Source organism: Sebastes fasciatus, chromosome 10, assembly GCF_043250625.1.
Source record: "Sebastes fasciatus isolate fSebFas1 chromosome 10, fSebFas1.pri, whole genome shotgun sequence".
In the NCBI taxonomy this organism is placed as follows: Eukaryota; Metazoa; Chordata; class Actinopteri; order Perciformes; family Sebastidae; genus Sebastes; species Sebastes fasciatus.
Genome location: NC_133804.1, coordinates 714,746 through 741,345, shown reverse-complemented (window position 1 = coordinate 741,345; position 26,600 = coordinate 714,746). Strand labels below are relative to the sequence as shown.

The following is a 26,600-nucleotide window of genomic DNA, read 5'->3' as shown; positions in this document are numbered from 1 at the left end:
ACTTGAGCAGAAGAAGGTCAGTGGTACTTAAAGGAGGACGCTGAGCCTCTAACAGCTGGTCCAGTGGCTTAAACACAAAGAAAGAACACGAGAGGAAAAAAGGAAACAGATAGAGACAAATCTGTTCGTCTTCATTTCAGTTTTTAATCCCGGCGTTAAGAGGATTGTGTGTAAAATGTTAATGCTGTCATGAGAGACGACACACATGAACATGCACATAGATGCTGCACACAGGGAAACACGCACACACTAAATCTAAACCCATCTTTGCTGTGTAACACTCACTAATCCTCTCCAGGTCAAACACACCATCCTAGACTCAGAGAGAGAGAGTTTGATTTTAGAAGAGAGGAATGGTGTAAAGTCAAAGCGTTTCTTGTTATGTTATTAATGGTAAAGATTGGTTGGGAGGTGGAGCTCACAGATGGAAAGAGAGCAAGAATCTTCTCAAGAGGAAGAAAGAGGCGGTTTCTACAAAACATGCAAGCTTCCATTTATCATGTAGTGTTGTGGCAGTGGGTGGGGTAGAGGGGATGGCAAGGGGGGGGGGGGGGGGGGCTGAGGGAAGAAGCAAGAGAAGAGAAAGGACCCATCTGTTCCTATAGTGGCAGATAAAGAGAGAGTGAGAGGAAGGACGGACGCAGAGGAGGAGGAGGATGAGGAAGGTAAGCAGCCTATCTGCTGGATTACATTTGGAGTTTTGACATTTCATGTACGTTTATCTGATGTATGCATGGGCTGTACAACGAGAGGTGTTGGATGTCGGAGGCCAATGTCAGATGGTGACAGTATTGCATGTGTCGGCGCCGATATAATCAGAATGACTGCTATTTAAATAGTGACTGGGCTTCAGGGTGTCTGTTTAGTCTCAAAGTACCCAACACCCCTCCGGAGACTTCTTATAATCTTTTAAAAGAAAGTCTTTTAATTATTCACTTAACTGTTGAATTACAGAGAATTTACATTTTGTTTCAAATTCTCTTCTAAAGTGCCGAGAATCAAATTCAGGATGAGATATGCTGATTTTCTTTTTAATCGTCTTGGTCTCAAACTATATTGAGTAAAATGTGGAATCAGCCTATAAAGGTTGTGACCTCAGTGTTCTCCAGCCACGGCTATGGACATCCACTGAGTATTATAAAATGTTCAGTTTACTCTATAATAAATCCCATTCAGTAACAGATAAAAGAAAAGGACTTCATGACTTGTAGTTACCGTAGAAGCTGAGGAACAGGGTTCATCTTACTGTCTGTGTTATGACAGAGAACAGTGGATGCTAGTTTTTCACAAATGAAATATAAAAATGTATTTCACATAATTTGGTGGTTGGTTAAAGGGAGAATGTTTGTCGGCTTTAAACGGTCTGTCTGTTGACTCTTACCCTCTACTCTACTAATCTCATTGCTTTAACACTCCTCCATTCATCCCTCCCTTTCATCCTTTCTTCTCTGCCCCCCCATGCTTTAACTGCAATGGTATACCCTCTAACTTAATTAAATGAAGTATCTGACTGACACGGACACACACACTCTCACATCCACCAGTGTCCTGTAGAGCAGTCAGCGGTGCCCACCCCCCCTCAGTATTTTATGGTAATTTGCATCCATCTTCTAATTGAATCTGGTATGTTGTCTCCCAGTGGAATACTGCATAGAGTCTGGATGTTTCCCGTCATCCGCTGACTGCTTTCACTCATTCATAACGTAGTGACCCTGATGTCAAGGTGGGTTTTATCAGTTGTTAGTGAAGACACTAGAGATAGGAACCTAGTGAAAAGTGCATCCTCTGTATTTGCATGATGGAGGGAGCTCAGAGAGGATTTGGGTAAAAACACATTTTCAGATAGATTTTGAGATTAAAATGTTGTAAAGCAGTAAAACAGAGATTTTAAAGAGAGCCTTCAATGGTGTTGGGAGACCGGCCAGCTCTGTGGTGAAGTATTGATAGAGTTTACTCACTTAAAGGGACTGTTTGTAAGTCCTAACACGTATAAATCATGTGGGTCGGTGTCCCATGCGCGCTCGCGTGCGGCTACGCTGTTCCAACACAAACTACACAGAAGCACCAAAACCTCAAAGTGAAGCCCGTCTGTTAAACAGTGTTAACTCTTCCTGCTCCAGCCTCCCGACCGTGGTCAGAAGACACAGGGGAGACCATAGCTTTGGTGTCCAGGGCCAGAGTCTCTGCTGTACTCTGCTGTGCTCCTCTGCCTGCCTTCACTCACACACCACACTCGCTCTCACTCGCTCTCTCGCTCCACCTCTCACACTCCACACTGCAGAAGAGTTAGTTTAGCACTGAGAATATCTAGTGAATGGAAGTTTGTGCAGAAGTTTGTGCAGAAATAAATGCTGCAGCTCCTCTGGGCTTTAAGGAGCTTTATATTGAGTTTCATCTCATTGTTTAACTGTCCAGCTGCAACTTCTCGTTCACTCACACTGCTCTCATAGCGTCTTATTTGGCCGAAGCAGGTTTCAGAGCTGCTTTCAGAGCAGAAGCTGTATAAAGGCTCAGCAGAAACCAGCAGACAGAGACTAGCTGGTGTGAACTTAGTGGAGCATTTAGCAGCTAAAGAGACAGATATGTCCTTCAGGAGTTGGTGGAGACTATTAGACCTACATTATGGTGGACACAAACATGACTCCAAATGAATGATAATGTTGCTCTGTAAGTGGCCAAAAAAATCCCAGATACTGGTTTAATCCTTGATCTTCTCCGTCCTGTGGGACGACTTTAACATGTTCTTGTACAAAAAATATAATCTGAAGTTGGAAAATATCAGTCAGTAGCAGTAACTGAGGTCAGTGTCATTTTCATGGCTGTATTCTGTCAGTATTTTTAGCTGCAATTGCAATTTGTCTCCAAATTTTCAATCTTCCTTTTTTTTTGGATTTCCCACCAGGGTTGGAGAATAACCTCAGACTCCGATGGATTTACAAAAGATTGTTTATGCAAAAATATGCAGCCAAGATGAAGATGTGGATTCTTTTTCTGTGCCTGAGCAATGGATGGATGCAAACAGCCTCTTGTGCTGATATAACCCCCACACCCTCCTCTGCACCAGTGACACCCACTGAAGATGAGGGCACCCAACTGGTGGTAAAAGAAACAGCATGAACACTTATAGGGGGCAAGGAATGCAAATGAATCGGTGTGAATCAGTGTGTGCATATCTGACCATCATCTCATTTGAAGAAGGCATACCTAAACGTACTTTAAGCTAATCAGCGCTAACAGGAGCAACACGAGTGGTGTAGTGATGATCTGGCTCAAAAGCCATTTTAAAGGACCTTGAGTCTGGATTTTGAGTTTGAGTCCCAGTTAGTCCAACTCACCTGACGACGTTACTACAACTGATCCTGGATCTGAAAGTGCTCCAATCAATGAAATCTTGACTTGTGGTTGAGACACAATCTGATGCCATTGCCTTCAGTTTATAACCGCTCAACTGCCAGTTTATTAGGTCCACCTAGCCAAAACTAATGCAGTCTACTACAACTGTCCAGCAATGACTCCTCCCTTCATGGAGGTTATAGGATTATTGAGAGGTGTTGATTCAACTGTAGAATCATTTTGCACTTAGTTTGTGATGCTGTTGAACTGTACTGCATTATACAAAGAGGTGTTCCTATTATTTAGTCCACCCCATTTATATCAACGACGGTAGGCATCATTTGTCAAACACAATGGGTCAATGTGAAAACAACAATGCAGAAAGCATGCATGCTAAGTTAGCATGCTAACAAAGTGTGCATTGATGCAAATCCTAATATAAACCGATACCATAGTGCTCTGTCGCTTATTTAGTTTGTTGGATTCATATATTTTGAAATTTGAGGGAGGAAAACCAGGAGGCCAAGCAATAATGCTGACCTGAAGCATGAGACTACTTGATCCTGTGTCAGAGACCTGTGCTAGGAACACCCAACCACCTATCCCAGCATTGATTGTTTAACCAGGACCATGTTATTCATGAACCTTAGTCATGTGCTTTGAGTTGCCTAAACATATCCATAAAAAGGCCCATGGGTTCAGTATGATCATGTTGTGTTTGTTGCTTCCTCGTGGTTACCAGGTGACACTGTATTTAGATGACTACCTGCTGTTCTCTACTCACAGGATTGGTTGATGAAGTATGGCTACCTCCCACCCTCAGACCCCTCCACTGGTCAGCTGCAGGCCTGGACAGCTGTCACTGATGCTGTCAGGGCCATGCAGAGGTTTGCAGGCCTCAAAGACACTGGAGTTGTAGGTGAGGATTACCTGTGAAAAGCTGCTTAGATCCAACATGCTAATGTTCAGGCTACTCCTTCTTGAATCTGGTGTTCTGTATGTGGCTCCTTCCTTTCCTCTGGTTCTTCTGTGCTTTGGTGTGTTCAGACAAAGAGACAATGGCGTTGATGAACAGTCCACGCTGCTCCCTACCTGACCAGGACGACCCATCCAAATCACCGGCCAACCAAGAGGGGAGCGACATGAGGAGCAGGAGGAGAAGGGCTACCTCCATGTGGACACGCAGGAACATTAACTGGAGGTTGGATAAGATTAATTTCTCGTAATCTATAGCAGATTATGATCTGGTAAACTGGAACAAACATGAGTATTTTCCAGTTTCAATTAAGATAGTAAATTTAGTTTTTTACTAGGGCTGGGTATCGTTTAAACCAGCACCAATACCAGTACCCTGAAAGTGATACCGATACCAGTATAGTACTTCATTTGATACCTTTTAGTTCTACCTCAATCGATACCCATCACATGAATGGAAACATTCAGTTGCATAAAATACCACCACCTCTGCATTTATTTTAATCAGACGCCACAGGCGTGTAGTAGAGCCATATTTTCCAATGTTTTGGTGGCATCTTGGCGCACTGAACTACCAACTCTGTCAAACACACACCGCCCGACTTCACCAAAGCACACCCTTTATGGGTGTAGCTGCTGTGGTAGTGGGCCAATCACATGTCACATTAAATCAAAGAATGCTTGCAGTGATTGGCTAATCATGCAAATGGTCATTTTTTTTCTAGATCTGGGCATAAAATTTATCAATTGCAGGTATTGTTTGACTGGAGAAGTTGCGATACTACTCGGTACTGGGTAATTTCGGTCGATACCTTAAAGCACATGTGTCAAACTCAAGGCCCGCGGGAAAAGAGAAAATGCAAAAAAGTAACTGCCACACACCTCTGAAAGTTACCATTGCATTATCCACCAAGAAGCTCTGTGTGGCAAGATTCTGGAACTGGGTAACGTAATGACCACAGTCACGAAAACGATGAACTTCATTCGGGCGCGGGGCCTGAATCACCATCAGCTCCAACTATTTTTGAAGGAGGTGGGCACAGAACAAGGAGATGTGTTGCACCATACAGAAGTAAGGTGGCTGAGCAGGAGCGCCGTCCTCAAGCAATTTTTTGAGCTTCGGGCTGAAATTGCTCTGTTCATGCAAAGTAAAGGAAAACCCTTGCTCGAATTGTCAGATCCAAACTGGCTGTGTGATTTTGCCATGTTGTGTGACATAACAGAGCATCTTGCCCAACTGAACCAGAGGCTGCAGGGCCGCAAACATGTCATAACGGGGATGTACGACGCGATCACAGCTTTCCAGCTGAAACTGCGCCAACTCAAACAGGATAGTCTTGCCCACTTTCCTGTCTGTCAGAGCATCTCAACCTCAGTCACGGGTGCTTTTTCATGCGCTTGATTGGCTACCAAAGTGAACCTGTTGATTAATGAATTTGATCGGTGCTTCTCTGACTTTAAAGCACAGCGCCAAACCTTTGCCATCTTTGCCAATCCTTTCACCACCGACGTCGACAGTGCACCACATCACTTTCAGATGGAATTAATAGAACTTCAATGCAACAGCAGCCTGAGAGCAAAGTTCCAGAATGCTGCAATCGAGGACTTTTACCGTCTCCTCCCCCCTGTTTTGATGCCACAGCTCCGACTTCAAGCTGCCCATGTCCTGTCCATGTTTGGAAGCACCTACCTGTGCAAACAGATGTTTTCAATCATGAATCTGAACAAGACCAAGCACAGATCATGCATCAGCGATGATAACCTCCACGCTGTTTTACGGATTGCTACCGCACAAGACCTTAAGCCAGACATCGACGGACTGACCTCAGAAAAACAGCGTGAGTCATCTGGCCAGATAACAAATAGATCAAAATAGGCTTTTTTAAAAAGCTTCAGGTATATACAATATCATGAAATGTATTTCAATCAAGAATAGGTACAATGTCATATGCGGGCAGTCTAATGGTGGCGCTTGCCTTTTGTTTGTTTTGTGTTTGTTGGTATGTGCAGGGATTGATCCATGGATTAGGATGGTATGTAATATGGTGTCTCAGGGTGAATAGAGATCTACTTGGTGTGTACAGGGCCAGGCAGCATCACTCTCACATCCCGTTTCATCCACATTATGCCTGAGTAACCTCAACCAGAACCTGAGCAGTATAGTTATGAACTGAAACAACCCTTAGTTTTACTTTGACTTTATTAGTATATTACTTTGTATATGTACTCAGTGTATGTGTGCAGGTGTGTGTGTTCAGACAGTCACATGTTTACTATAATCAAAGCCATTCCTCAATAGTTGGGCTTATGCACACTGCAAGGCTATCTGCAGTCATTTGTTTTAGTAAAATGTCATCAACCACACATGATCTCAGCCGATTAGCTGTTGGATCACAAACAATTTATATGCCACAGACTGCACGTTAGATCAGGGCGTATTTATTTTTGTACCATAGTTCTGCCCCTCTCAACTGCAACCAACAAGTGAAACAAAGTCGATGTCATAAATAGTGCTTCATATTATTTGTGTGATGGTAAAAAAAAAGAACTTTATTATTCACTTAAAAATGTTGATCTTTGATGGATGAGTAATGATGAGGGTTTCTTAATGTCATAAATTCATGGGATCTATGTTATAATAACAAATAGAAATGTGAGTGTGTGTGTGTGCCCACATTCAATATTTTTGTGTCTACGTACATGCATATTTATCGATGCACAAGCATGTATTTTTGTTACTGAATTCATTTTTTAAATGAATTGTACAATAGTTGTACACTTGAATGTCTGCTTGCAATAATTTTTCCTAGACTTCTGCTTTCAGAGCTAGTTATTAATTAAGTTATTACTAAAACCAATAATAATCAAATGCAGAGGCAATTATGTAATATGATAAAGAGTAGATATATTCATATAGTCTTACAGTTACAACCGACCCTTTGAGGGCAACCATAATGCTGATGTGGCCCGGGATGAAATTCAGTTTGACACCCCTGCCTTAAAGTTATCGAGCACCGATACCCAGCCCTATTTTTTACAACCGCACATATATTTGCTTCAAGTTATCTGTAACTGGGTATATGGTCTTTCCCTCTGTCTCTCTCTTACTCACACAAACACACTGTTACATCCTTAGGTTGCGTTCTTACCCGTCCTCTTCCCATCTGTCCCGGGAAATGATTCGCTCCCTGGTCTTTTATGCTTTGAGAGTGTGGGCAGAGCCAACGCCGCTGGAGTTCCACGAGGTTGGTACATTTATCTGACGCTGCATTAAGGACACATGGAAAGATGGTAGATATGAGCTTGCTACAGGGCGGGTTGAAAGCCATGTCAGGACAGAAGCTGGGCACAACACCCCATAGCTGCACATACTTACTGCCCTTTGCTGCAGTTTTTGATCACCATCAAGCGTCCTTTCTATTGCCCTCTGTCTTCAGGTGGGCAGCCCAGAGGCAGCTGACCTACAGGTAGACTTCCTCCATGGTTACCACGGTGATGGCTATCCCTTCGACGGGGCAGGCGGTGCAGTCGGCCATGCTTTCTTCCCATCAGACCCTGCCCGGGCAGGAGGAGTTCATTTGGATGCAGAGGAGGAGTGGGCCTTCAGACAGCCAGGTGGAACAATGTTCAGACAACTTCTGCACAGTTCATCTTCTAATATTATCACATCTTTATTACACAGTGACATCCAGGCTCAAACCAAACTCTGCTGCTAACTGTTGCCACATGATGGATGTAATGTACTTTGATATTCAGTATATTCATTAGCAATGGAAAGAAATGAACAATGAAACAAATCATTGTGTAACTGACCTGCCTGATTCTGCATCATGTCTCACAACAGCAACACCTCTGGTATTCTCAAACCTGTCAGCTCAGAATGTCCTTTTGACCAACACTTTGGTCCATTGCAAGGTATCTTGAAAAGTAATGGCTGGATTTTCATCAAATGTTCTATCTCATAGTACCCAGAGGATGAACCTACTGAGTTTGGTGACTTCTTGATAATTCCTGTAGCACCATCCTCAGGCCAAATTTCTTCTTATACAGAAAATATCTCCAAATGGCTGAATTAATTCAATTCAATTCAATTCAATTTATTTTTGTATAGCGTCAAATCACAACAGAAGTTATCTCAAGACGCTTAATATATAGAGCAGGTCTTAGACTGTACACCATAGTTTAGAGACCCAACATGATCCACCAAGCGCGCTGTGGCCAGGAAAAACTCTCCGATTACTGGGAAGAAACCTGGAGCAGAACCGGGCTCTGGGTGGGAGGTCATCTGCTGAGACCGGCTGGGGGGATAGAGAGAGAGAGATAGAGAGAGAGAGAGAGAGAGAGAGAGAGAGAGAGAGAGAGAGAGAGAGAGAGAGAGAGAAGCAACCACAGTAATAGCCTAGCAGCTGTAATAACTAATACAAGTAGGACTGATAACACAAAACCAATAGTAGTGGATGTAAAAGAGTGATAATACAACTATCGGAATTGATATCATTGGGTCGTCCTCAGACGGGCTTTCAAGCGGAGCTTCCAGCTATCTCAGTCCTCCATACATCTGGCTAGCTCACCAGCACTGTCCAGCATCTCTCCTCAGTACGTCCATGTGTGTTGGTGTGGGACCAAGAAGTCTCATTTTACAGGCTGCCACTTTGTCACTAAGCCTTGGTAGTCCCTCGCTAGCCTTAGTAGTCCCTCGTACAGACGGAATTAATTAATGATGGTAGCAGTTGGTGTCAAGCAGGCACCGGACGCGGTAGCAGATGCAGCCACAATCCAGGTGACATCCAGATCCAGGTGAAACCCCGCTCCAAGTGTACCCCTGCTCCAGGTATAACCTCGCTCCAGGTGTAAAACCGCTCTGTGGTTACCTGCGAGACAAGAAAGCATAAGGACTCCCGGGAAGGAAGGAAGTTAGTAACAATGAATGGGACATGAATATATACAGAAGGAGAGAGGAGCTCAGTGTGTCATAGGAAGTCCCCCGGCAGTCTAGGCCTATAGCAGCTTAACTAGGGGCTGGTTAAAGACAGCCCTAACTATAAGCGTTATCAAAGAGGAAAGTCTTTAGCCTACTCTTAAATATAGAGACGGTGTCTGCCTCCCGGACTGAAACTGGGAGCTGGTTCCACAGAAGAGGAGCTTGATAGCTGAAGGCTCTGGCTCCCATTCACTTTTGGAGACTCTAGGAACCTCAAGTAACCCTGCATTTTGGGAACGCAGTGCTCTAGTGGGGCAATAGGGTACTATGAGCTCTTTAAGATATGATGGGGCCTGACCGTTTAGCGATTTGTAGGTGAGGAGGACGATTCTAAATTCTATTCTTGATTTTACAGGCAGCCAGTGCAGAGAAGCTAATACAGGAGTAATATGATCTCTTTTTCTAGTTCTTGTCAGTACACGTGCTGCAGCATTCTGGATCAACTGGAGAGTCTTAAGAGACTTATTGGAGCAGCCTGATAATAAGGAGTTGCAGTAATCTAGTCTAGAGGTAACAAATGCATGGACTAATTTTTCTGCATCATTTTGACACAGGATGTGCCTGATCTTCACAATGTTACGTAGATGAAAGAAGGCAGTCCTTGAGGTTTGTTTTATGTGAGAGTTAAAGGACATATCCTGATCGAAGATAACTCCCAGATTCCTTATGGTGGTGCTGGAGGCCAGGGCAATGCCATCTAAAGTAACTATATCATTAGATAATTTGTTTCGGAGGCGTTCAGAGCCAAGTACAATAACTTCAGTTTTGTCTGAGTTTAACATCAGGAAATTGCAGGTCATCCAGGTTTTTATGTCCTTAAGGCATGCTTGAAGTTTAGTTAACTGGTTTGTTTCGTCTGGCTTCATCGATAGATATAATTGGGTATCATCTGCATAACAATGAACGTTTATGGAGGGTTTTCTAATAACATTGCCTAAGGGAAGCATATATAAGGTGAATAGAATTGGTCCAAGTACAGAACCCTGTGGAACGCCGTGACTAACTTTGGCGTGCATGGAGGACTCATCGTTAACATGTACAAACTGAGATCGATCTGATAAATAGGACTTAAAGGTCACCTATTGTGCAAAATGCACTTTTCCATGTCTTTTAAACATCAATATATGTCCCCAGTGTGTCTACAGGCCACCATAGTATCATAAAAGACCATCCTCTCTCTTTTTCTCCCGGAGAAAAAACGTCAGGAAAACCTGGAATCTGGACGCAGATGTTGTTCATTTCTCGCCGATTTCTGTTCAGATTCCTCCGGTAACGTGCGCTGTGTGAAGTTTCTGGTTAACAAACTTTTAAGTAGTTTATAAACTCTTCCTGCTGCTTCTCTCTCTGTGCTCACGGAGCTGCACGGAGAGCTGAGCTACAGGGAAGGGGGAGAAAGTGACGCTGTGTTGAGGGCGTTTGATTGACAGGACAGCAGGAAACGCTGACCAATCATAGCAGAGTGGGAGGAGACAGGCGCTAAATCAGGGTCTCTCAGACAGAGGCTGAATTAGGCTCTGAGGCAGGCAGCGTGATGAGAACAGTATGAGAAGAATAAAGGGTTTTTTGAACATTATAGCATGTTAACATGTTCTAGTACATTAACATTAAAATACATCTATGAACCTGGAAATGAGCATAACATGAGACCTTTAAACCAACTTAGTGCAGTTCCTTTGATGCCAATTAAATGTTCCAGTCTCTGTAATAGGATGTGATGGTCAATGGTGTCGGAAGCAGCACTAAGATCTAACAAGACAAGTACAGAGACAAGTCCTTTGTCCGATGCCATTAGAAGGTCATTTGTAATTTTCACTAGTGCTGTCTCTGTGCTATGGTGCACTCTAAATCCTGACTGATAATCCTCAAATAAATGATTGTTCTGTAGAAAGTCACACAGCTGACTGGCAACTACTTTCTCGAGTATTTCGGAGGTAAAGGGAAGGTTAGATATAGGTCTATAGTTGGCTAGGACCTCTGGATCAAGAGTGGGCTTTTTAAGAAGAAGTTTAATTACAGCTACTTTAAAGGACTGTGGTACATAGCCTGTTAGTAAAGACACATTGATCATATCCAGTAAAGAGGTGCTAACTAAAGGTAAAACTTCTTTAAGCAGTCTAGTTGGAATAGGGTCTAGGAGACAGGTAGATGATTTAGATGAAGAGATCAGTGAAGTCAGTTTGTGGAGGTCGATGGGAGAAAAGCAGTCTAAATATATATCAGGTTGTACAGCTGTTTCTAAGGTTCCTAAGTTTGAGGATAAATTGGTACCAGTTGACGGTAGGAGGTGATTCATTTTGTCTCTAATAGTTATGATTTTATCATTAAAGAAACTCATGAAGTCACTACTACTGAGGGTTGTAGGAATACATGACTCAATAGAGCTGTGGCTCTCTGTCAGCCTGGCTACAGTGCTGAATAGAAACCTGGTGTTGTTCTTATTTGTCTCTATTAATGATGAGTAATGGGCTGCTCTGGCATCACAGAGAGCCTTCCTATATGTTTTAAGACTATCTTGCCAGACTAAATGAGATTCTTCCTGTTTGGTGGAACGCCATATCCTTTCCAGTTTCCTCGATGCTTGCTTTAATTTGCGTGTTTGAGGGTTATACCATGGAGCTGACTTCCTTTGTTTTATTAACTTCTTTTTTAGAGGGGCAACAGATTCAAGTGTGACTCGCAGTGAGTCTGTAGCACTATCTACAAGATGATCAATGGGTGGGGCTAGAGTTAACATACGAGCCCTCTGTTATATTGAGACATGGTATTGAATTTAATGCTGATGGAATCACTTCCTTAAATTTAGCTACAACACTATCGGATAGACATCTAATGTACACACTTTTGTCTGATGGTGTATAGTCTAGTAATAAGAATTCAAAAGTGATTAAATAATGGTCTGATAAAAGAGAGTTCTGTGGAAAAACAATTAAATGATCAATTTCAACGCCATATGACATAACAAGGTCGAGGGTGTGGTTAAAGCGATGAGTGGGTTTATGCACGTTCTGCGAGAAACCAATTGAATCTAATAAAGAGATAAACGCAGTACTGAGGCTATCATTATCAACGTCCACATGAATATTAAAATCACCTACTATAATGACTTTATCTGTTTTCAGGACTAGGCTTGATAGAAACTCTGAGAATTCAGATAGAAATTCAGAATATGGGCCTGGAGCGCGGTACACTATAACAAATAAGATTGGCTGTAGTGTTTTCCAGGTTGGGTGTGAAAGACTAAGAACAAGGCTTTCAAATGAGTTATAATTTAGTTTAGTTTTAGGGTTTATTAATAGGCTTGAGTCGAAGATGACTGCAACTCCACCTCCTCGGCCGGTGTCTCGAGGAATGTGAGTATTAATATGACTCGGGGGAGTAGATTCGTTTAGGCTGACATATTCTTCATGACACAGCCAGGTTTCAGTAAGACAAAATAAATCAATGTGATTATCTGATATTAAATCATTTACTAGTAGAGCTTTAGATGACAGAGATCTGATATTTAAGAGTCCACATTTAATTCTCCTGTTTTGTTGCTTTATTGCAGTGCTAGTGTTAGGTTTTATTAGATTGTTATGTTTAACTCCTCTTCTGTTTACTTTTGATTTAATTCATTTAGGTGGGGCAGACACAGTCTCAGTTAGGTTTGGGGTTAAGCTATGGGTGGGTAACTGCTCTAGTGGAAGCGCAGAGAAGTGTGTAAGACTACAGCTCTGCGTCCTGGAATGACCTCTGGTTTGTCATGGATTTGTTCCACCAACAATCTTGGTCAGATTTCTGGATAAGAGAAACCATCCAACCATCCAAAGTAGGATGAATGCCGTCTCTCCTAATCAGACCAGGAGTCCCCCAGAAAGAGTTCCAATTGCCAATGAAGCCCACATCATTTGCTGGACACCACCTCGACAGAAGGCTGTGGAATGACTTCATGCGGCTATACATGTCGTCACTGGTCAGTTTGGGGAGGGGACCAGAGAAAACTACGGAGTCCGACATTGTCTTTGCGTATGCACACACCGACTCCACATTAACTTTAGTGACCTCCGATCGACATAACCGGGTGTCATTACCGCCGACGTGAATAACAATCTTACTGTATTTACGCTTATCCTTAGCCAGCAGTTTCAAATATGATTCAATGTCGCCCGCTCTGGCCCCCGGGATGCAATTAACTATGGCAGCTCTGGCCCCCGGGATGCAGTTAACTATGGCAGCTGGCTTCGCTAACTTCACGTTCCTCAAGATAGAGCTTCCGATAACCAGAGTTGGTTTCTCAGCAGTTGTGTCGCTGAGTGGGGAATATCTGCTTGAAACGTGGAGTGGTTGGTGGTGAACCGTGGGCTTCAGGGTACGACTATGCGTCCTTCGGGCAGTCACCCAGGCCTCCCGGCTGCTCGGGTGTTGGCGGGGGACGGCTAGCAGGAGCTACGCTTGGTCGGCCTGCACCGGCTAGGGGCTGGCTAACTACAGTAGCTAATGATAAAGTTTCCATGGTGCGGAACCGGGCTTCTAACTCACTAAGAAGCCCAGTTATGACCTGAATGATGACCTTTGACCATTTCAGTCGTTCAGCCCAGTGTCCAACAGGAATTACCACCATATTGGATAATTGCTGCTGTCTTGTCATGACATTTGCAGGGTACATTCATGCTGCCCAGCAGAAAAACCTTCTTGAATAAGAGAATCACCACATCACCCCCTTCCAACAGTGAACGATAGGATTGATATTAGAACTACACACCTCTACCCAATCAGCTCATCACTTTTTTTTGTATCTGTCCATCTTTCGCAGCCTCTGAGGGTACCGACCTGTTCACAGTGCTGGTCCATGAGTTTGGCCATGCACTGGGCCTCGCTCACTCCTCATCTCGCCACTCAGTGATGAGGCCGTACTACCAGGGTCCTGCTGGAGACCCTCTCCACTACCGCCTGGGACCACAAGATCTGGAGCACATCACCCAGCTCTATGGTAAGACTTTCCCCAGCACAAATGGACTTTTCTCACAGCTGTGTTTAAAAACCAAAATGTCCACCATGAGGATTTAGGGTGTAAACATTTTGGTTTTTGTAAACAGGGTATAAACACCTTTTTTGGTCCCATGATGATTAATCCTCGTCATTGTACTCACATTTAACAGGAGCTGATCAGAGGTCCCTCCAAATCTCTGTAACATTCATATAGGGACTAACAGTAGAATAGAATAGAATAGAAAGCTTTATTGTCATTGTATTAAATACAACGAGATTCACAGTTGCCACTTCTGATCAGCGCTTTAAAAACAATACTTTACAAGACTAAACGGGGCAGATAAAACATATAACAGGGAAAACACACACAGTTATAAAGCAATATGAAACAGGTAAAGTAGATGTAATAAATAAGTATAAACAGAAGTGTTACACTAGAGTATAAAATATAAAAATAGATGTAATGTAAACAGAGGTAATTGCTCTTGTAAAATAGGTAGGGTAGGTGTAATAAATAAAATGAAAACAAGTTGCACTTGAGGTGTATATTGCATCAAAGATATATTGCACAGATAGAGGTATTCACATTCAGTGTATTAATATTGCACAGATTTATTGTTTGTTCAGTGTCCGTATGGCTCAGGGAAAGAAACTGTCCGTGAGTCTGGAAGTGCGGGCTTTCATTGACCTGTAGCGCCTGCCAGAGGGCAGCAGGTCGAACAGGTGATGAGCTGGGTGGGAGGAGTCCCTGAGAATGGTTGTGGACCTACTGAGGCAGCGGGAGCTGGAGATCTCCTCCAGGGAGGGCAGAGGGCAGCCTATGATCCTCTGGGCCGTGTCTATGACCCTCTGCAGTTCTGCATCACGTCGCGTACCACGACGTGATGCAGAACGTGAGTACGCTTTCGATCGCAGAGCGATAGAAGGACTCCAGCAGCTTCTGTTCAAGTTGTTTTTCCTGAGAATTCTCAGGAAGTGAAGTCGCTGCTGGGCCTTTTTTCTTTTTCACAGCCGTTGTGTTTGTGGACCAGGAGAGATCCTCAGAGATGTGCACTCCCAGGAATTTAAAAGATGGCACCCTCTCCACACAGTTCCCATTGATGTGGAGAGGGCTGTGGGCCACGCTGTTCCTCCTGAAGTCTATGATTATCTCCTTGGTTTTTGTGGTGTTGTGCAGGTTGTTAGCTGAACACCACACTGTCAGTTGCTGGACCTCATCTCTGTAGGCCATCTCATCACCCCCTGAGATGAGCCCAACCACAGTGGTGTCATCTGCAATTTTGATGATGGTGTTGGAGGGGTGGGTGGGGGTGCAGTCATATGTGTAAAGTGCATACAGTAGTGGACTCAGCACGCAGCCTTGAGGAGAGCCAGTGCTGAGTGTGAGAGAGGAGGAGAGATGGGGGCCGAGTTTCACAGATTGTGGTCTGTTGGTGAGTTCCTTTATCCAGGTGCAGGTGGAGGGGGGAGGTGTAAGACCAGGAGTTTATTGATCAGGATGTCCGGGATGATAGTATTAAAAGCTGGGCTGTAATCTATGAAGAGCAGCCTTACATAGTTTCCAGGGTGTTACTGTGGCTCAGCGTGGAGTGGAGGGTGATGGCGATGGCGTCCTCGGTGGAGCGGTTTGCTCTATAGGCAAACTGGTGGGAGTCGAATATTCGGGGGAGCAGGCCTTGATGTGCTGAGAAACCAGCCTCTCGAAGCACTTCATCACCACCGACCTGAGAGCAATGGGCTTGAAGTTATTCAGGCTGCTGTTGGCTGGTGTTTTTGGGACCGGGATGATGGTGGCTGATTTCAGGCAGGCTGGGAAGGTGACTTGGGTCAGGGAGAGGTTGAAGATCTTGGTGAGGATCTCTGAGAGCTGGTCCGCACACGCCCTGAGTACTTTCCCTAGTACTCCGTCGGGTCCAGCCACCTTCCTCGGGTTCACTGACGTGAGTGCACCTCTCACTTGATGTTGCTGTATAGTTAGTGAGGTACTGGTGTAGGCTGGAGGGGGCGCCGTTGGTCTGCTCGCCTCAAAACGGGCAAAGACACTGTTCAGTTCCTCTGCTAGCGACGCATCAGCGTTGACAGCTGTGGTGTTGCTGCCCCTGTAGTTGGTGATGTCCTGGATTCCCAGCCACACCTGCCGTGGATTGTTGTCAGCTAGATGTCCCTCTATCTTCCTCTTGTACGTCCCCTTGGCAGCTTTGATTCCCCTCTTCAGGTTTGCTCTGGCCATGCTGTACTGTGCGCTGTCTCCTGACCTGAAGGCGGTGTTGCGGTCTCTGATGAGGAGCCGTACGTCACTCGTCATCCAGGGTTTCTGGTTTGGAAAACCCGGATGTGTTTTTTAACAGTGACATTCCCAGCACAGTACGTGATGTAGGAGAGTACAGACTGTGTGTATTCTTCCAAGTCCTGGTTCTCAAATATACTCCACTCAGTGCTCATAAAGCAGTCCTGTAGCTGAGAGAGGGCATCCTCGGGCCAAGTGTTGATGTAATTACATGTACCGCGGCACTGTGGAGGTGGCTGAGGGCTAAGCTAACGTTAGCATCTGGAGGGATGTAGACAGCCGTGATAGCTACTGCCGTTAGCTCTCTTGGTAGGTAGAACGGACGGCAGATGACCGTCAGAGCCTCTAGGTGTGGGGAACAGTAACTGTCCATAGCTTGGCTCTGTGAGCACCAGTCGTTGTTAACATAGATGCACAGTCCTCCTCCTCTGCTCTTACCAGAGTCACTGTTGCGGTCGTGGCGGTGGCTAGTTGGCCCTGCTAGCTGCACGGCCGCGTCGGGACTCCGGGATGAAGCCAGGTTTCGGTCATGATCATCACACAGCAGATACGGACAAAGTTGTTTGTTGCTATCTGCAGCTCCATGTCGTCCATTTTGTGTGCGATGGATCGGACGTTGGCCAGAAAGAGACTCGGGAGCGGGGGTCTGTGTGGTTGCTTATTTAGCCTGGTTAGCAGGCCGGCTCGGCATCCGCGCTTTTGTTTCCTATCCCTGCGCCGCCTGCGTCGCTTGTGGGAGCCGACAACAATCCACGGAGACCCCTGGGATCAAGATCCCAGGGGTCTCCGTGGATTGTTGTCCGGACATCACATCAAGATGTGATGTCCGGAATATTGTGCATCTGTTGAAAGTAGTTTGTGACTGGAGAACTACTTTGTAGACCAATGTTAATCAACTCCAGACGACTATACACAAGCTGTGCTTGGCAGAGTCCGTCAGAAAAGCACAAAAAACGTAACAATATACATACAAAAAAGCACCAGACGAGAGAGCTAAGAGCCGCTGCACAACCGCGCGCCGCCATATTGGATGGTGTGTCTGTGATCGTCAACAGTGTAGTAACCAGATGAATTAACACTCTGGATATTGCTTTATGTCTGCTTATAGAAGATTACGACATCAGAATCTGACACCTTTTGCTCACTGAGACAGTTTAGGATATTTGGAGAAATCATGAAATAATGATCACATTGCAGAAAAGAAAAAAGTGGTGTGTGATCACGACCACAAACACTAAGTATGGCTTTATCATTACTGCCAAGAGTATCTGGTTGCTTTATTGCCATTAGGTTTAAATTGATTTATTTCTTGATTTAGGTAAAAGGAACCAGCTGCTGACCACTGATGCTCCTCGCCTCGCTCCAGAGCCTCAGCTGCGCCACAGAGGCCGCCACCATCATCACCACAGATATGGGTATGATAAGATATAGATTAAGAGATATTTTCAGCTTGGAGCCATATTGTATGAATTAGTTTCACCAGCAGCAACAACATTTGTTTACAGCTCTACAATATGCATTAGATTAGTGTTCATGTTGTCAGCTACTTTTAGATTTAGTCCTAGTCTTAGTCCTTAGATGAAAAGTCTATGTTAGTTTTAGTCATATTTAGTCAACCTCATCCTTTTTTATATTTAGTCAATTAAAACACTTTACATTTTAGTCATCAAAAGACTGACAAAACAAACATTTTAGTCTAGTTTTAGTCAAGACCATGATGATCAAACTTCTTTCAATGGTGTGTGGTGCACACAAAAAACATAATAAAAGGGAATAAAAAAAATCCATCCAGTTGATCCTTTAGTAACTTAGTTTGCTTAAGTTAATATAAGTTGAGATAAGTTAAAATATAAGGTAACATCTTATTGTTAAGTTAACGATAAGATGTGTGGTGTGCCTTAAGGTGTCTCTTCAGGTTTGTAGTATTCCTCCAGCTATGTTGTAGCTGGAGGGCTTCTCTCCTGACAATAATGTTAGGACACACTCACTTTTTTCAGCACTGCTGGTGTGAAAGGTCACCAGGATGATTTGTAGTAGTACTAAACCAGACGGAAAATGAAGAAAATCTGAAACGATTGCATGACAGTCAGTGGAGCAGAGATAGCTGCAGAGATAGCTGTGAGTAGGGACTCAGAGGTGTTTCTCAGGGTTGGAAGAGGTAAGTATCCATAGTTGATGTATTAATTACAGTAGACTGTAGTCGGCAAAACAGACGTAAGCAAAGCTATGTACTGCTGTGGATGGGACCAGCAGCAAAATATATTTTATACGCCTAAAAGAAAGGCTCACCTAAAAAACATCAATCTCATATAGTGTACACAATATTTAGAATATTTTACAACGGGGAACTGAACTGAAAGTGAAACTTATCTATACTGTTGTTGTCAGTAGTCTGGTGGCTCTGAAGAGAGCATAGAAACTGTAGGTTTCACTTTCAGTTCAGTTCCCCGTCAGAAGGGGCTGTCTGACAGCAAGATCATGTGAATATATTCTAAATATAGCGTTCGCTTAAAGGAACAGTGTGTAGCATTTAGGGGGACCTCCAAACACTGTGCTAACTTTTCCTGCTTGGGCCTGAGTCGATAACATTACTCCTCTGGAGTTAACCCCCGTCACTCCACTCAGCCGCCGGGAAACAAGACACAGACACCTCCTTTGGTCTGGAGGAGCTGCAGCAGTTATTTCTGAGCAAACTGAAACTTCCACTGAATATTCACTGGTATTCTCAGAGCTAAACTAACTCTGTCTTTTGCTCCATTTGCATTTTCATGTTGGCCATCAAAGATCACCTACATGCTTGGCACACCGGAGAGGTCACAATCTGCAGCCTCACCGCTAGATGTCGCCAGATCTTAAAAACTGGACCTTTAAACTAATATAGATGTTTTTAGGTGAGCCTTTCTTTTAGGTAGAATCGGAAATCAAGAATCGGAAAAGCAAGAACAGCATTCAACATACTGAATAAAATCTGGAAATCCAAAAACATTTCACTAAAGACCAAGCTCAAAATCTTCAACTCCAACGTTAAAACAGTACTGCTGTATGGATCAGAAACCTGGAAGAGCACCACTAACATCATCAACAGGCTGCAGACATTCACTAATCACTGTCTGAGACGCATCCTGGGGATCTACTGGCCAAACACCATCAGCAACATCAACCTGTGGGAACGCACCAAACAAGAGACAGTAGAAGTACAGCTGAAAAGGAGAAAGTGGAGCTGGATTGGACACACTCTAAGAAATAAAACATCAATAACCGAGCAGGCGCCGACATGGAACCCACAAGGCAAACGGGGGAGAGGAAGACCCAGAAACACCTGGAGAAGGAGTATGGAATAAGAGTTCAAAAAGAAGGGACTGATGTGGAAACAGCTGGAGAAGACCGCCCAAGACAGACAAGGGTGGAAACTATTCATCAATGGCCGATGTTCCGCAAGGAATACAAAAGCCTAAGTAAGTAAGTAAGTTTCTTTTAGGTGTCTAAAATCTGTTTAGCTCCTGACCCCATCCACAGCACTGTATTGCTTTGCTTTGTTTCTCCAAACTGGGGCGTGCTGACCATCTTCTACTGTAGGTTATTACCTACCGACTATGGAGAAATACCTCATAGAACCCCACTGAGAAACCCCTGCACTATCCCTTTAAGGTGTTAAAGTTCATCTTTGATTTAATTCTACCAAATGAAAGCATAACGTTCATTAAGTAACTCTCGCTGTGTGTTTTCTCCCTTCAGTCCCTTCATAGATCGCTGTAACACCAGTTTTGATGCTGTGGCAAGGATCCGAGGAGAGACCTTCTTCTTCAAAGGTCTGAATACACCACAAACTGACTCGTTAGGCATGTCAAATTAGAAAATAGACATTAAAAAGTAGTTTGTCTGGCTCTGGTTAGCAGGATCACTTCCATCTCCCTTGCATCACCATGCCTTCGCCTCTCCCCCATTCTGTCGTCCCTCCAGGTCTGACCATGTGGCGGGTCAACGGTGGGGGCTTGGTATCGGGGCGCGGGGCGTCAGTCAGAAGGCTCTGGAGGGGTCTACCTCCTGACCTGCCTCGGCTTCACGCTGTGCTGGAGAGACAGTCAGATCATGCCATCATCTTTATTAGTGGTATAATCCAATAATGTTAATACACTATGAATGTTACGCATAAATGAATCATAAGAGACTGAATATAGACCATAAAGACTTAATAAATACATACATAAATACTTTTCACTGAATTCAAAAATAAATGACACAGCAAAATGGTGGTCACACTGAAGCTGATCGCTACCCAGTTCAACTTCTGCGAAACATCTGGATCAACTCAATACATTTTCCAAAGCAGTATCATTGGCCATTCACCCACAGCAAGGGTTTTCTTTGATAAATGTGGAGTGAATCAGAAGGTCGTGTTCTCGTCTTGCTGCAGGTTCCCAGTTCTGGCTGTTCAGGGATCTCTCCCTGCAGGAAGGCTACCCTCAGGCCCTGTCTGCCCTCAGGATGGGGGTGAGCGTAGCTGGAGATGACGAGGAGGAGGCAGCAGCAGGGAGATGGGGTCTGGTCTGGGACCCAGAGGAGGGTCCTATGTGGGGGAACGTGGGAGACGCTGAGGAAGAGAAGCAAGAAGACACCTGGACCCAGCTGCTCAGAGAGGGCGTCAGTGGCATCACCACCGACAGCGACGGTGAGGACAGCAATCATGTTTGTGTCTGTGTGTCACGTTACATGTGTCTGTCCTTATAAGGACCAAATGAAGTGCCCAGGACAAGAAGATGAGGTGAGCACATTCTGTTGCTTCAGCGTTTAATGTTTCGCTGATGAATTTTGAAGGTGAGTTCAAGTTCAGGATGAGGGCTTTGGTTATAGCCCCCATCCGTGACTATAAAAATCTGAGCTGAATTCACACACACAATTCAAGAGTGAGCTTGAATGATGAAAAATCAGCATCATCTGTGTTCTGTGTGTTAGAGTCTGAACATAGTCTAATAATTTGGCTTGTGCTGCCAACTAGTGGTGACAAAAAGCGTGGCTCTCTAGTACCATGCTCCATCACAGAGGGCTTACATATGTATCTTTTTTATGGACATAATATGTCATTATGAATATTTTATAACAAGAAAATCACATGACAATGTGAAAGGGTTCAGTCATAGTGATGAACCTACAGAGAACCTGCAGCTCCCCTCGGCTTTAAGGAGCTTTCAGCTCATTGTTTCACTTTGCTGTTCTGGCTCATGCTCTCATAGAGACAAAGCTCTGATAAACCCACTGTACCCAGTTTGGTGAACATAGTGGAGCATTTAGCAGCTAAAAAGACAGTTCTTTTCTAAAGAGTTGGTGGAGATTAAACACAGATCTAAAAGAGAGAGAATATTGGACTTACATTCATCAGATGACACAAACAGGACTCCTAGTGAAGGCTAATGTTGCTCTGTATCTGCTGGATGTGTAGACAGGCAACTGTTTGCTAACAGGTTCACCATATCAACAGAAGTTAAGCATGACCAGAGGTTTTACATGAGAGGGCTGGTGTTAGTCTACAGTGTATGAGTGAACCATAATAAAGTTGTGCATCATCTTTATTATTATCTAGATTAAAAATTGCCAAATTAGAAGGTAACCACAGGATGGTATGTGTTTGGCCACTGGCTGTTTATTTTTGACTCCCCTAATCGAATTTTTGAAGAGATACGTTTATTAGTGTATCATGACAATGACAACTGTGGTGTATGATGAAAATGTATGTGATTTTGTTTGTAAATGCACACGTATCAGAGCACATATGAAAGTCTGATGTAGATCAGATTAAGCAAAGAAGATGAATCAGGAGATGCGCGAAAGGGAGAAAGAGGCTGGAAAAACAAGCAAGCACTTTGAATGTGTTGTCACTGTTCCACAGAACAACATGATATTGAAAACATGCTGGTTGTTGGTTGTGAAAACTTCTCTCCCTCTTCTCCAGGCTCTGTCTATCTCTTCAAAGGAGACTCCTACTGGAAGTTCACGTTTCCAGGCTCCTCGCTGCAGGACGGATACCCACGATCCTCTACTGCAGACTGGCTGGACTGTCCCGACTCCTCATCTTCACCTGTGGTGGACGACCTCTCTTTGTCTCTGTCTCCGCCTGCAGGAAGACAGGAGCTCAGGGAGAGATGGGGGGAGGAGAGAGAGAAGGAGGAAGAAGGAGGAGGGAGGAAGGACCATGGTAGGGACAGACATGGACATAAACATAAAGACATAAAGGACAGAGGTTCACACACCTGGACACAATGCACTTGCCAAAATGGAGCTCTTGGTAGCAGGACAACATCTTTTCTTGCTGCCTTGCTGCTGAGTACATGGAAAATGTTGGCTATTTAACGCTGCACAAGACAACAGCAGTCAGCTGTGTTATCAGGCTAAACCAGGAGGTCTACAAACACTCACCATGGGCTTTCACTCTACTGGCCCTACTGACCATTTACCCAATACATCAATACCACTCTCATGTCTTTGTGTTCAGTACGGAGCTGGAGTCAGGACATGGTTAGCCTAGCTTAGCATAAAGACTGGAAGCAGGGGAAACAGCTAGCCTGGTAATTTGTCATTTTAGTGGTTCATCCATCCACCCAGCACTCCAGCACTGTATATATAGATGGACGACGCGTCTCAACTTCCTGCCACTGTACAATAATGAAGCCAATTATCCCAGATAGGCTACGGGAGCTGCCATCTTGTATTGGTGACGTCATTTGGAGCCAGAGTCTGCGCAGTAGTGATCGGGGGGCGCCTTGGAGTCTTGCTAGTTTGAGCCACCTAGCTGCTACGTTAGCACCAAGGTAGCTGTTTGGTTAGAAAGACACACCAACGAACCATAACATCTCTAAATATGTTTAAGATCAAATTGACACATGTTCTATTACACAGACTGGTGAACTGTGTTTCAGAAGTCAATCTGCGTGTGGATATGAAGACACGGCAGCCCAACAGCGCTGGCTAACTGCAGGCTACTGTCAGTGGAGATGTTGCTAAGCTAGCTAGCAACACGGTCAGTGACGGCATGAACAATAGACTGTATATAAAGATCAGTCTGTTATACAGTATATACAGTGATGTTTGAAACAGTCAGTCACGGTTATGGAAAGTTAAAGTTGAAGTTAAACTCTCCATGTTCCTACTCTACGTACAATTCCCGAGCTGCCAGCTCCGCGACTACTCACTCAGAGCAGCTGTCAATTATGATGTGTCACCTCCTTTATATCATCAAATAACTAATTAAAATCAAACTTATCAGAAAAATGAACACTCGAACTTTCATCAGCGTGATAAAATAAAAAAAAGTGGCCCATGTTCCATCGGTTAACATGGAGGGGGCGGGCTTTGTGACCGATACTGCAGCCAGCCACCAGGAGGTGATCAACATCTTTTGGCTTCACTTTTGGGGAGCTGTCATGTCGTCCATCTTTATATCATGGATGTATAGACTGGCGCTCTTGCTTTATACTACGGTTATACTACAGTCACCTTTATCGCAGTTGCTAGATAAGGTCGGTGAGCCGGTTTTAGTTTATTCTCTGTACAGCCATGTTAGTAAAACCTGGCAACCTCACTGTGATGACAAGAGTCCAGCTGATGTTTACCAAGGAATAGCTGCAACACATGATTCACCCTAAAACCACCAATAGTTGTTTTAATATTTCTGTTTGTGTATGGATTAAGCAAACAAGATACAATGTGTTATTACTGAGCTTTAGAGCTGTTGGTAAGTGTATTTCAACAGAACCAGGTTATCCCTGTCCTGACTCCAGCTCCATACTAACAAGAGTACAGAGTTTGGGATTGCACTCCTATAACATCATCAGACTCACGATGGACAGTTAAAAGTAGATCTAAATCGATGCAGCAGAACTAGATTCCACGCCTAATGTAGCCTTCAGCAGCGATGACCAGCTGCTACAGAAGTCTGGTAAGATCACTTCATTCTAACTCCACACCTCCACATTTAATATCCAGTTTCTCATCTTAAACCTAAAGAGGGCAGAAAAGCGTAGGTGGACCAGAGCTTTGTGAAAGGGGGAAATCTATGTATTGATCTTGGATGGATCCACTCTGCAATGACTTTAGCACACAGAAGCAGTCGTCTTAGTTGTGACCAAGTGTCACTGTAAAGCCATTTTGGCCCTAATGAATCCGTTTTCATCTTGAAGCCTTCTAGATAACAGTTTTTTTTTTCAGAAATTACTCTTCTTATTGGATTAAAGTTCATACAAAGATGCCTTTAGAGGTTTAGAGGCTCTTGTTGATATAGAGATAGTATTGCCGTTGGTTTCTGCTATGCTGCATGTGCTTTTGAGACTTTTTGATCTCTAAAGATGTTCTCGTACAAAAACGTTTCATCAGATATAAGGTTAGACCGTATGGTTAGGATCAACATATTCCTCATAGGATTTAATAAATAAACTGCTTTAAATTTGTGATCTTATGTCAAAGCATATTGTAGGCACTGTGCTCTCGGAGCACTCTTTAAGTTGAATAAAGAAGTCATATGAATATAGCAACACCTGCTCCACAGTCTTTGTAAAGTTCTTGTAACATAGAGGTAGCTTATATAACATAGCTTTATTTATATTATGTGTGGTTGTTTTTATGAAAATGTTTTTCTTTTTGTGCAAATGTCTGTCCATGAAACATCCATCCATAATAAAGTAGTAAAACCAGGTGGTCTAGAACCATTTTCTGATAATGTGCTCAGTAGAGAGTCAGGAGATGCTCTCTGGGTTTGAGGTCAAAACTTCTATTTCGGGATGTTCCCTGTATTTCTGTAATTCCTATTTCACAGCCACGAGGGGGTGCACACAAGCATAAATTGAGGCCAATATATGGATTTTAATAAAGCTGCATCAATCAACATTTTTATACTAAAAATGTATTAAATGACTAATGAGAAATGGTTGTAATGATGAAAGAAACTAAACACTCACAGATAAATGTCTCCTTATGTATTGTGGGTAAAACCAGATGTTATCATCAGTGGAATGAAACCAGCAGAAATGGCAATTTACATGCACAGGTGAGGTTCATCAATCAGGAAAGAGAATATATAATTACATAAATAATCTGCCAGAAATGGCCTCTCCTAATGACTCAGAAACAATGAGGACTAGTGTCACAAGCTGAAAGATATCAAACTGAATGCTGAAGACTGGAAACATATGCCAAGAGCTATACCATACAGATTAATACATGGAGATACATATATAAACAGTATATAATACAGAAACAAAACGTAAATACATTCACATTGTATATGACCTCTATTGAAGGGAAATAGTAATAAAGTTAGTCTATGCTTAAAACTGTCCAAAATGTGCTAATGAATGTGAATAGAGGGCCAAAATTACATAAAAAATACATAGAAATAATCCAAATATAGAAAGGACAAATAGCATGTCAAATTGAATAAAGAGATATATGACCCTGTTGAAGGACCGGTGTGTAACAAAATTAGGGGGATATATTGGCAGAAATGGAATATAATATTAATAAGTATGTTTTCTTTAGTGTATAATCACCTGAGAATAAGAATGATTGTGTTTTTGTTACCTCACAATGAGCCGTTTATGGAGTCAAACACATGCTACGTCTAAAACGCGTGGAAAACGGCAGCTGTGCTGCTTTTCCTCTTTCCAAGGTGCTTTGGAGGTTGCACTCCTGTCACGCTGCCGTTACTAAACAACCAAAACCTTCGCGCTGTGATGACGATGATGATGAAGTTGTAGTAATTTAGCAGGAAGCCTCAATGACTAAACACAGTCGAAACAAAGATAAATGCATTTCCAGCACCGTAAATCCCTCACGGCAGCTTTACTCTCGATTCCTCTTTGTCAGAGTGGCTAACCTTTCAACCGAATGTTGTGACGTCCTCAGACAGAAGCCAATAAAGTAGTCCATGGGGCAGATCGTAAAGCTCTGGCTAGTCCTGCACTAAAATAATTAACTTGTCCTCCATATTTACCGTAGAATGATGTTTACGGCAGAAAGAAAAGACGGCTGTGATTGGTTGTTCCTCGTCACATGACATAGAGTGCGCAC

General features: G+C 43.6%; 1 protein-coding gene and 1 long non-coding RNA gene across 2 annotated transcripts; one reads left to right on the top strand and one right to left on the bottom strand.

The window, feature by feature from the left end:
* The first annotated feature begins 570 nt into the window (after window positions 1-570).
* On the top strand, window positions 571-25,225 carry mmp17b (matrix metallopeptidase 17b). The gene is made up of 12 exons (XM_074647693.1): window positions 571-665; window positions 2,903-3,099; window positions 4,120-4,252; window positions 4,381-4,534; window positions 7,445-7,553; window positions 7,746-7,923; window positions 14,082-14,258; window positions 17,863-17,959; window positions 20,280-20,353; window positions 20,505-20,654; window positions 20,959-21,213; window positions 22,492-25,225. The coding sequence occupies exons 2-12, from the start codon at window positions 2,950-2,952 to the stop codon at window positions 22,887-22,889; spliced, it is 1,875 nt and encodes a 624-aa protein (XP_074503794.1). The 5' UTR covers window positions 571-665; window positions 2,903-2,949; the 3' UTR covers window positions 22,890-25,225.
* Window positions 16,693-17,780, bottom strand: LOC141774889 (uncharacterized). The gene is made up of 2 exons (XR_012595500.1): window positions 17,351-17,780; window positions 16,693-17,306 (listed from the first exon to the last, which is right to left on the bottom strand). It is a non-coding gene; the product is annotated as an uncharacterized LOC141774889 (long non-coding RNA).
* Window positions 25,226-26,600: the final 1,375 nt, after the last annotated feature.